Raw genomic sequence first — 12,599 nt, 5'->3', positions numbered from 1 at the left:
AAAAAAAAAAAAAATTACCTAACTTTATTCCTATGGGTTGTGTGTGCTTAATAAAAATTGTTTGGAATCTCAAATGCATTTTTTATTTCCCACGGAATCCCTCCTTCATTAAAATGTTTTGAAGAGCACTTAAATCTGATTTAACAACTTAAATGTATCCTAATAGACACTGTACAAAAGTATAAATGCTAGTAGAAAAACACCGAACAGCAACTCTTGTTTAAATAATCTAGGAGCAATGAAAAAGAGGGAAACACAGCTCATATACCACTGAGGAAAAAGCAAGCAGCTGGTAGGGAAGAAACAACTGAGCTATCTGTGAGTCTCCAAGTAGTACCACTGTTCCAGTGTGGCCTTTTGCTATCTAGGTGCCCACAGGATGGGTGGTATGAAGTATATAATAATGGCAAGAAAACTTTTTCAACATTACATGTCAGACACATTTGTTAAGTATTTCACACAAACTGACTAGTTCAACTTTCACAACTCTAAAAGGTAGGTATTATTACTACCATCCAAGACACAGAGAATAACGAGACTGGACACCTACAAACTGGGGAATATAGGACTAGAACTCAGCACTCTGAGTCTAGAGCCCAAGTTCTTAACTACGTTGTATGTTGTCAGCTTAAGGGCATTTGTAATTATGATGTTTCTAACTCAGGGAATACATATATGAGAAGTTCAGCTGGATCACTAAGATAAACAACAACTGCAACAAAAAACTGCAACAAAAGACTTGAATACTATTTGCTCTATGAATCAATAACTAATGTATATGAAGAATCCTGCACATGGAAAGTGGGGTAACAGGACTAATGTTTTGTCACAGTATAAGAGTTCAAGAAACATGTGTGTTTTGTGGCATGTGTATAATTCCATAAAACTTAGTGAAGATTTATTTTCACTGGCTGGTTAAAGAACTATACAGTTAACAAAAACAAACATGACTGCATTTGCACTTCTGTGGTCTCTTTCTGTATCTCAATGTAGAAAAAAGACGCTTTATAGACATTAATTAGCTTATCTCACAAAAAATGCTTTTACCCCCACTTTAATCTGGTATATCATATATTACAATATGAAATTAATAAATCTTAGATTTTATAATTTCATAATAGTCAACATATCTTCCAAAAAGAAATTTTATTCTCATAAATTCAAAAAAGGCTTAACAAAATACTGACCATACAACTGTTGCTTTAGAATTATAAGTAAGACTGTATTTTAACAAGGTTCTCTTGGTACTTCAGAAAATAGTCTTTCATTATATGCTAGAAACAAAAATAAACTCCAGATGAGTCAAATAATTCAGCGTAAAAAAAAAAAGCAACACTAGAAAAGCCAGTATAAAATTTATTTCATATTCACTCACGTTCTAATGAGAAAACTTAAACTCAGAAATTATTTCAAAGAAATTATAAAAAGTCTTTTCTTAAAAGTCTTTTATGTCAAACTATAATGGAATTGAAAACAACAAATTAAGCACAAATTAAAATTAGTTACCACTTCCTGTGTACTTGAGAAAAATTTTTCTTTTTTTTTTTTGAGATGGAGTCTTGCTCTGTCCCCCAGGCTGGAGTGTAGTGGCGCAATCTTGGCTCACTGCAACCTCCGCCTCCTGGGTTCACGCAGTTCTCCTGCCTCCTGCCTAGGCCTATAGGCGCTTGCCACTACGTCCAGCTAATTTTTTGTATTCTTTAGTAGAGACGAGGTTTTACTAGGATGTTAGCCAGGATGGTTTCAATCTCCTGACCTCATAATCTGCCCGCCTCGGCCTCCTAAAGTGCTGGGATTACAGACGTGAGCCACCGCACCCGGCCTGAGAAAAATTTTTTCAAGACCATATTGTTCAGTGTAATAAGGTTCTAATTCTACTAAAGGCAGTGGAAGTATCAACTGGTACAATTTTTTTGTGAAAGGAATTTGATAATATATATTAAGAATCTTAAAAATGTTCAGCTAAATGTAAAAATCGTTGGCTTTAAAGTGAAATAAACTTAGATTCAAAATTCATATTGGCTCCCAGACCTTAAGAAAATCCAGAGATTCAAGGTTAGTGGACTGCCTCCTTGTGCCAGGAGGCAACTCCAGGGAGACAGTCTTCAGGACCTTCCAGACCTTGCCATATACATCTCTTCATCTGGCTGTTCCTCTATTCTTTATCATATCTTCCATAATCAAGTGATAAACTATACTCAAGAGGAAATAATCCAGGCAACGAAGAGCAAGCAGATCAACTTGACGCCTCTTTCGGCTGCCAAGTTGTGGTTTTTGACAGATCATGGCATCAGGAACACTACCCCCAAAAGAGATCTTGTGAGCACTGAAGGCCAAATGCTGTGAGAAGACTTTAGGGCTGTGGTGATGCATGAGGTGGTGTCAACAATCCAGCAAGGAAACTAGGTCTACGGATCAACTGCTTACCCCACATGGTGGCAGTGAGAGTACCAACCCCTTGGGTGATATCAATGTCTCACACCATCTAGAGAAGGTGGAATGCCAGTTGATGAACTGATCTCAAGCCATCCTGAAATGTGCTAATAAGTCGTGGGCATTTCAAGAGCTGGCTGGCCATGGTGTTCCTCTGTCAGATACTTTTTCTTATGATGGCTATAAAAATTTTGCTAAAATGATTGATGAAGCAGAAGTACTGGAGTTACCAATGGTAGTGAAGAATACATGGGGTCACAGAGGTAAAGCTGTTTTCTTGGCTTGAGATAAGCACCATTTATTTGGCTGATCTAAGCCATCTTAATCATCATGAAGCTCTGTATCCATTCCAGAAGCTAGAAGAGTTTCATCGACAGGATATATGTTGTTCCATTGTCATGGGAGGCTGTATGGTTGGCACTGTGTTACGCTGTTCAATAGATGGAAGGATGCAAAGCAACTGCTCACTAGGTGGTGTGGGGATAATGTGCTCACTGAGTGAACAAAGGAAGTAGCTAGCTGTCCAGGTGTCTAATATCCTTGGGATGAAAGTGTGTGGCATTGACCTTGTGACGAAAGATGATGGCTCCTTCCCTGTCTGAAGCCAGTAAAATTTGCTATTTTCCTTCAGATGGACCTCATATTCGAGACCAGCCTGGGCAACATGGTGAAACCCCATCTCCACGAAAATACAAAAAATTAGCCGGACGTGGTGGCGGGCGCCTGTAGTCCCAGCTATTCATGAGGCCAAGGCAGGAGAATGGCGTGAACCCGGGAGACGGAACTTGTAGTGAGTGGAGATCACACCACTGCACTCCAGCCTGGGAGACAGAGTGAGACTCCATCTCAAAAAAAATTAGCTGGGCGTAGTGGTGTGCGCCTGTAGTCTCAGCTACTCGGGAGGCTGTGACAGGAGAACTGCTTGAACCCAGGAGGCAGAGGTTGCAGTGAGCAGAGATCTTGCCATTGCACTCCACCTTGGGCAGGCAACAGAGCAAGACTCCGTCTCCAAAAAAGAAAAAAAAAAGATCAGTATTAACCAGCTTTAAGAGAGGTTTGATCATACTTACTTGCACAATTTTCCCCCATTTTAAAAAGAAGTGTTATAAATTTTTTTTCCATAGACTAAAATATTAAAATTGAGTGAAAGTTTGATTATTCATGAACAGAATAATACTTCTTGTCTGTACAGTATCTCATTTCACCTCATAAAAAAGATACGAAGAGGAGTTTCTAACTTAGGATACCCTAATCCTATCTAAAATAATTTATCTTGCACAGGGTAATCGAGGGACTCACACATATATTAGTACCTCCGACTCATTAGCAGAGAGAAATACTAAATACTTTTTTTCACTGAATGACCATACTTTGGAGTACGCAAACTACTTGGTATTGAGAAATAAATGGGGAAGAGAACTGCTTAATTAAATCATCATTCATATGTTCACGTTACAGACCTTCTGTTGCCACATGTATTATGATATATATACTTTGAACGGTTATATATCATGTGTAAGTAGACAAATGCATTTAAAAACACAAACAGAATAACCTCTGTATCTGATGAAAAGCTCAAGTTTGTGTTGGTGGGGTACGGGAACCAGGAAAAATATATGTATGTAGTTTTTTTTCAACTTCACCAACTATATCACAGGAAATGTTTGAAATTAGTTCACTTCTAATTTTACTTACCATCTTTTGTGCATTCACATAATATTAAAACATAGCTTTAGCAACCTATTTCTGGGCTGTAAACTCACACATTAGAATGAAAAGGGGAGAAATGGTCAACTTAGATTTTATAAACATGGATATCTTCTTGAATTCCCTTAAAATCAAGGTAAAGAATAAGAAAAAAATCATTCTGGAAGATCCAAAAGAAACAGCAATAGATATTTAAGTGAATGTTAAATTTATTTTCATAACTGTTTAATAACTTTAATGTAATTTCATTTCCATTATGAGAAAAAAATACATCAAATGTGTAGTCATGACAAACTCTTAATTACTGTAAAGTTTTTATATGTTAAAAATTGTAATTCTAAACTATAAAAACTATTTCTGATAGTTTTTATATCACCCATTAAAACTGGATTATATATAACATACATAATATGTACATATACGCATATATTACAAGTACAAGCTATTCTACTTAAAATTTTTAATAACAGCTTTTTTTTTTTTTTTCTTTTTTGGTGCCTATTATTGACTTGTCATTTCTGCTGGCTTTTCTACAATGAACTTTGAAATATTTCTGTATATATTGTCAATCAGAAAACTACCCTGGAGCATTAGAAAAATTCAACAAGAGACTTGATTTAATCAATCACATTGAATCAATCACATTGTCAGACTTTGAAAAGATATCAAAGGCACTGATTTTCAAAATACATCTTTTCTCAAGAAGAAAGCAATGGAAAAACAAATTCTCTTCATTCAGTGAGCTCCAAGTTTGGGGTTTGGGGGGCTTACAGACATTGCAAAATCAAGTCTTGTGTTATAGTTTTCTCCCAGGTGACTTTTTTTGAGGTTTATGAGCGATCTGGCTGGTAAGACATGATTCCCTCTAAGAAAATATAGGTGCTCAAACAGGTAACCTCTCCTACTACTGTTTTTATGTGTGTGTTTAACTTCATTTAAGATTTGTTTCTACTTTGAGAAGTGTCTGTTCATGTACTTTGCTCACTTTTTAATTTTTTTTTTTTCTTGTAAATTTGTTTAAGTTCCTTGTAGATTCTGGACTTTTGTCAGATGGACAGATTACAAAAATTTTCTCCTATTCTGTAGGTTGTCTGTTCACTCTGATGATAGTTTCTTTTGCTGTACAGAATTTCTTTAGTTTAGTTAGATACCATTTGTCAACTTCTGCTTTTGTTGCGATTCCTTTTGACATTTTCGTCATAAAATCTTTGCCCTTGTCTATGTTGTGAATGGTACTGCCTGGATTTACTTCTAGTATTTTCATAATTTTGGGTTTTAGATTTCAATCTTTATTCCATCTTGAGTTAGTTTTTGTATAAGGTGTAAGGAAGTGGTCCAGTTTCTATTTTCTGCATATGGCTAACCAGTTTACCCAGCCCATTTATTAAACAGGGAATCCTTTCCCCACTGCTTGTTTTTGTCAGGTTTGTTGAAGATCAGATGGTGGTAGATGTGTGGTCTTATTTCTGAGATCTCTATTCTGTTCCATTGGTCTATGTGTCTGTTTTGGTAACTGTGGCCTTGTAGTATAGTTTGAAGTTGGGTAGCATGATGACTCCACCTTTGTCCTTTTTGCTTAGGACTATCTTATGGGCTCTTTTTTGGTTCCAATTTTAAAGCAGTTTTTTTCTAATTCTGTGAAGAATGTCAACGGTAGTTTAATGGGCACAGCATTGAATCTATAAATCACTTTGAGTTGTATGGCCACTTCACAATATTGATTCTTCCTATCCATGAGCGTAGAATATTTTTTCCCATTTGTTTATGTCCTCTCTTATTTCCTTGAGCAGTGGTTTGTAGTTCTCTTTGAGGAGGTCCTTTGTATTCCTAATTTTATTCTCTTTGTAGCAACTGTGCATGAGAGTTCATTCATGATTTAGCTCTCTGCTTGCCTATTGTTGGTGTATAGGAATGCTTGTGATTTTTGCACATTGATTTTGTATCCTGAGACTTTGCTAAAGTTGCTTATCCACTTAAGAAGCCTTGGGGCTGAAACGATGGAGTTTTCTAGATATTGGATCATGTCATTTGCAAATAGATACAGTTTGACTTCTTCTCTTCCTATTTGAATACGCTTTCTTTTTCTTGCCTGATTGCCCCGGCCAGAACTTCCAATACTATGTTGAATAGAAGTGGTGAGAGACAGCATCCTTATCTTGTGCTGGATTTCAAGGGGAATGCTTCCGGCTTTTGTCCATTCAGTATGATATTGGCTGTGGGTTTGTCATAAATGACTCTTCAGACATTTCTCAAAAGCAGACACTTATGCAGCCAAAAAACATGAAAAAAAGCTCAACATCACTTATCGTTAGAGAGATGCAAATCAAAATCACAATGAGATGGCATCTCACACCAGTCAGAGTGGCAATTAATAAAAATCCAAGAATTTTTGTATTTTGAATTTTTAAGATGCTTGCGAGGCTGTGGAGAAACAGGAACACTTTTACACTGCTGGTGAAAATGTAAATTAGTTCAACCGTTGTGGAAGACAGTGTGGCAATTCCTCAAAGACCTAGAATCGGAAATACCATTTGACCCAGGAATTTCATTACTGGGTATACACCCAAAGGAATATAAATCATTGTATTATAAAGGTACATGCACACACATGTCCATTGCAGCACTATTCACAATAGTAGACATGGAATCAATCCAAATGCCCATCAATGATAGACTGGGTTAAGAAAATGTGGTACATATACTCCATAGAATACTATGTAGACATAAAAAGGAACAGGATCATGTCCTTTGCAGGGACAAAGATGGAGCTGGAAGCCATTATCCTCAGCAAACTAACGCAGGAACAGAAAACCAAACACTTCATGTTGGAAGCTATACCATGAGAACACATGGACACAGAGAGGCAAACAACACACACTGGGGACTATTAGGGAGGCAGTGAGAGGGAGAGCATCAGGATAAACAACTAATGAATACAGAGCTTAATACCTAGGTGATGGGTTGACAGGTACAGCAAACCACCATGACACATTTACCTATGTAACAAACCTGCACGTCTGCACATGTATCCTGGAACTTAAAATTAAATTAAAATTTTTAAAAGATTTGATATTGTTGTACTAGGATTTTTAAAAATGTAACATACTGCAGAAAATCCACAGTATCTCTAGTACTCAAAGATGAACTAGATAAAGTAATAGATCTGGGAAAGGAAGAGAGAGGATGGGGCAAGAGACAAATGGACAGCAGTTACCATTCAGTGTGATAAACTCTTCAATACACACTCATTAAGAGTACTACTCAGAGTATTTTCTCCTTTTATCTATTTTTTTTTTTTTTTTGCTTACGAAGACTAATTTTATTTTTTAAAGCAATTTCTTATCCTAATCTTTTATTTTCCTATTGCCACCACACCACTTCAGATTTTCATTATATTATACTGGTTTCTCCATGTCAGACTTCTCATCCTTTTACTTACCCCTTCTACCAAATTAGTTTTTCAAAGTATAATTCTAATTAACTATGACTTGAAGACATTATTTAATGATCCTTTACCAATGATTACATGTTATTATACCTACAACATAAAGGATAAAAACTGAACAGAGTATTTACTGAGAGACTAGAATAAACCAAATATTTTATTCATCTCTCAGTAAACAGATATTATATTATTATTTCCACTTCACTGATTAGGTAGCAAAAATTAAATGTAGGTAATAAGTGGTGAGCCAACTAGGAAGTGGTGGACTGCAGATTTGAACTCATTTTTGTCACCATTATTTCATCATGTTCTAGTCTCTTACTGTGGCTATCTGAGTCAACAGGTACTTTCTAGTTAGATACAAACTTTGTTATAGCCAACTAATGTCCAGACAGACAAAAACAAAAAGCATTACTTTGTCTACTTCTATTTTAATGTACATTCCCTATACCTAGACTTCTACACTATAATAGTTAAAATTTTAATAATCTGTGCATCTTAAATGCCACTGCATCTTAAATGCCACTGCCATCTTTCTATGAAATCTTTCTCTTATAGCCCTAGATGCATATGACTACTTCTTCCTCTGAATTCCTATGGTACTAATCAACAATTTACTGATTGGGTAATGCTATTCATTATAGATTTTCTGAGTATTTGCTCTGTGCCAGGCATTGTGATAGGTCCTGGGAAATAAAAGAAATATACACTATCATTTGCTTTGAAAAGCTATTAGTTATACCACATTAGAGCACTCATCACAGCCTGGCTGGCATTACAGTTACCACTTTAAGAATCTTATTGGCCATTTCAGGTTGTAAGAAGTATGTAAGGCAGATAGATCCTGTTTTATTTATCTGCATGTCCCTGTGAACATCTATAATACTGTGTGGCACATAGTGGGGACTTAAAAAATACTTCATAATCCCCTAGACTAAGTTGGGCATCCCTTCCCTATGCTCTTCCTAGTCCTCCTATACTGCTCCATGTTTCTCTCTATTAGAGTTATACATCAACGTTAAGCATAGAAACATAGAAATACAGAGTTAAACATAACGAGGAAACTAAGGACCAGAAAAGCGATATTACCGGTGCTAGAGGCCTTGCTGCTTTCAACAAAGTGGAAACTAACACCAACATGGAATAGAATAGATTTTATCCATTATATCATGTTGTCTCTCCTGACTCAATAGATAGTTCAGTACTTCAATAAACACAAAGAAAGTTTATTAGTTTACCCAAATTCTATCTATAAAGAATTTCAATGTGCATTTTAAAGTTATTTAGAACATAATGGAGATATTTAATTTGCTTTTTAATTTCATCATTAAATATAACCCATTATAAGTTAAATAGTTACAGATGGAAATAAAATCCTTTCACCAAAATATGTCATGTACTATTCATATTCTACACGCCCCATCTCACTTTTGTGTGTATTAGAAAAACAGAGATTTTAATAATTTATGCATATGCTAAGTACAGAAACAGAAAAAGGTATTAAGCAGAATAAAGAGCTTATATAAAGCTACTTATATTCCCTTAGGAACAGGGCTTGCTGAAGACAAGTCTAACAAAAATTTATAAATACTTTATTCTTGTGAGATTAACTCTGAAGATTATAATTTTCATAAATTTAATAGTATATTCTGACTGTATATGTTAATAATGGCAATAGTTGTTTAAATATATTCACAAGACTTAAGGTAACTGAAGTAAAATGTTTTAAAAATTGAAATGAATAATCTCTTAACTGAAAATTAAACTAGAAGAAAAATTTTAACTGCCACAAGATTCTCAAAATCTGTTATTATTCAAAAAGAAAATTAATTAAAGTTTCATGTGCTGTTGTTTATAATTCTAATATCTTTGAAATCCTCAATATGTAAAGTTTATCTGAAACTATGAATGCAATAAATGATATGTAAGTGCTTCTAAATAATGTTCCAAGTAAGATTTGATGTATAGAATTAGACAAAAGTGAACAGCTATAAATTACCAACATTTAAAGGTCTTACCTATTAATATCCTGTTCTTCTTGATGCCACTTTTTACTTCTTCATCAATCAAATCAGTAAGCACCTGACACATGACATCAATTGATTCAAGGTGTTCTGGGCAGTCATTGCTTATTTTAAATCTGTCAAACCATACATTGGAGAGTCCTCCTTTCATAGGAGTATATGATCTGTTTAACAACCGCCCCCAAAAAAAGAAAAGAAAGGAAAAGGGAATATGAAAATTGATGCTTTAATTCTCAAAATATTAGTGTTTTGAATAAATGATTTCAATTTCCTCTAAGTTTTATAAGTTAAATGCATATTAAAACTACTCCCATGTATATTGTATTAATTATCCTATACTTATATTTAATCCATTAAAATTTACTAATGCTAGTTCATATAATCTTTACCTACTCCCTCCATCTTTTAAGAGGTAGAACAGTTACTGTACCAGTGAATCTTAATCCATTCATTGTATATTCAGGCTCTGGGATACTATGTTGGTTAAAAAAAAAATACACACACATACGTGCCCAGGCACACACACCATCAAGATATTCCAAACTGTAACGGAGTAAAGGGGGTCCTGTATTCAAGTACTATATCGGTAGATGTAAATGAAAGGGGAACAAGAAAAAATCTTAGAGATTTCTGTGGGCAAACACAGAGAGGCACGGGGGATATATAAGATAAACACAGAGAATAAATGTTTTCCAAATATGAAAAACAGAAGAGTTGCACAGAAGATAATACTTATCCCTTGGCATGCCCTGCTTTCTCCTCACGTAATGATGAAAAAACAGAGTGCCAAAGAAAACACTGCCAGTGACAAAAGTGCCTATAGGAATTTGAAAGAACTCTAAACCAATGACAATATTTCCCTTTGATGAACTCGACACAGGATTCTTCCCAAACCAATACCTCCACCACTTTGCCATCTCAAATTTAGCTATATACTGTCACCCACCAAAGTTAGTAAAGTAAAAGCATGAAATGTGCAGCTAAATTGAAAAACAAAAATAGAGGGTTAAAAGACAACAGGTGAGACCTGAACGTGCTTTTGTACTTCTTCTCTAGTGAAAAACCCAAGTAGAACCTCAGCATATCTAAGGAGCTAGAAATATTCAATTGTCAGTGGCCTTGGGATGCATACAATCTTTAGGACTAGTGGGTGGTGCTGGAAGGGAACAGAATTACACCATTTTTCAATATTGATCATATCACCCCAAAATAGACATCCACTTAAGGAGCTTGGGCATCAAGAAGGTTATATTTGGAATGTTTCTCAGAGAAACCGAAAAAAAATCTGGAAACAAGAAAGTTGCGCTGACTAAAATTTAACAAAAATTCATATACAGGGGATCTTTTATTTACTCAAATAGAATCATACAAACATTACTGCGTCATGTTTTCTAAAATTTAAATGGATAGGATGAATACCTCTGAAAGTCAGCGCATAAAAACTTAATGTTTCCCTAAGTTTATGCAGACACATAAAATTTTTAAAATATGAAATTATATATATACACACATTGTTTAGATGTTTTTAATGTAAATCTCATTCATTTTTTACTCATCTCTCCATTCCTCCTCTTCTCTCCAACTCCCTCACAAATCTTGTCCTTCACATTCAGTAAACTGTGTAAATGATCTGAAATATACCCTTCAATGTTATTCTTATACATAAAAACATGATATTTACAGGCTATTTCTTGGAGCACTATTAGCTTTTCAAAAATAAAGTAGTCTATCTGATTCTATTATGTGCATCATTCTTTTTTCCTTCAACAATAGCTCATGGAAATCCTTTCATCAGATATAGTTCTAACTTACCCTTTTAATGGCTATATTATATCCTATGATAAGGATATTCTACAATTTAATCAGCCATTCCTCTAATAATGGGAATTAATTTGGTACCCAGTTTTTAGTCACTAAGAACAATGCTTCATTAAACATATGCATACATGTTTTTATGTACTAGAACTTTTATTCCTATGGAAAACAGTGAAGAAACAGGTTGGATTAAAAGGTACAATTTTTGTCTAATAGATGTCTCAAAGTTGCTTCCATAAAAGTTGTAAAAATTCACCTTCCTGCAGGAAAGGTACAAAAATGTCCTTTTGCCCACAGCACTAATAGCAGTAGGTGCTAACATACATTAAAATGTTACCATTTAAGAGTATCAATTGAAGTTTTAAAACCAACTTTATTGAGGTATAATTTACATATATAAACTATATTGAACTACACACATTTTAGGTGTACAGTTCAATTACCTTTTACAAGGCAACCACCATCTCCACAGTGATATACAGAACATTCTTTTTTCCTTGGAAAATTCCATCATGCCCCTTCACAAGCAACTCCGGTAAACTTCCCAGGCAACTACTGAGTGAGTCTATCAATATTGATTTCTTTTGTCTGTTCTATAACTCCACATAAGTGGAATTGCTGACTGTTACCATTTGCTATATTTTTTCCTATTGTGGTTTCAATTTTTTTCTTGTTTAAAAGAGTACCTTGTCTATTATTGACAAATATTTGTTACATTTATTTCAGGAATTTTCTTCCAAGTCTATTTTGAATATTGATATTATGTTATTATGTATTTAAGGTTTTTTTTTTAAAAAACTGGATAAAAGACTCCACATTTGATATAATGTCTTTTTTTTTTTTAATTAAATTTATGGGTCTCCAGATTTGCTTAAGAAGCTCCTGCCAATCCATACGCTTTTTTTGAGACGGATTCTCGCCCTGTCACACAGGTTGGAATGCAGTACTGAGTAGCTGGTACTACAGGCGCCCGCCACCACGCCCGGCTAAATTTTTGTATTTTTAGTAGAGACGGGGTTTCACCGTGTTAGCCAGGATGGTCTTGATCTCCTGACCTTGTGATTCGCCCGCCTCGGCCTCCCAAAGTGCTGGGATTACAGGTGTGAGCCACTGTGCCTGGCCCCATACTTTTTTTTATATGTAAAAGCCCAGATTTTCTTTTAAGATTTTTGTTT

The 12,599-nt window shown here is 35.0% G+C and overlaps 1 protein-coding gene and 1 pseudogene across 2 annotated transcripts in view; one reads left to right on the top strand and one right to left on the bottom strand.

Moving 5' to 3' along the window:
- The window catches only part of LYPLAL1 (lysophospholipase like 1), a 39,141-nt gene that overhangs the window by 9,904 nt on the left and 16,638 nt on the right, over window positions 1–12,599 (bottom strand). For both annotated transcript variants that reach the window (XM_031935844.1, XM_031935845.1), the window contains exon 3: window positions 9,604–9,773. In XM_031935844.1, coding sequence (XP_031791704.1) covers window positions 9,604–9,773 — 170 coding nt within the window. The remainder of the gene's footprint in view (window positions 1–9,603; window positions 9,774–12,599) is intronic.
- Window positions 380–3,035, top strand: LOC111537017 (annotated as a pseudogene).

This window comes from Piliocolobus tephrosceles, chromosome 1, assembly GCF_002776525.5.
Source record: "Piliocolobus tephrosceles isolate RC106 chromosome 1, ASM277652v3, whole genome shotgun sequence".
NCBI classification, from domain to species: Eukaryota; Metazoa; Chordata; class Mammalia; order Primates; family Cercopithecidae; genus Piliocolobus; species Piliocolobus tephrosceles.
This window is presented reverse-complemented; position numbering and strand designations above follow the sequence as displayed.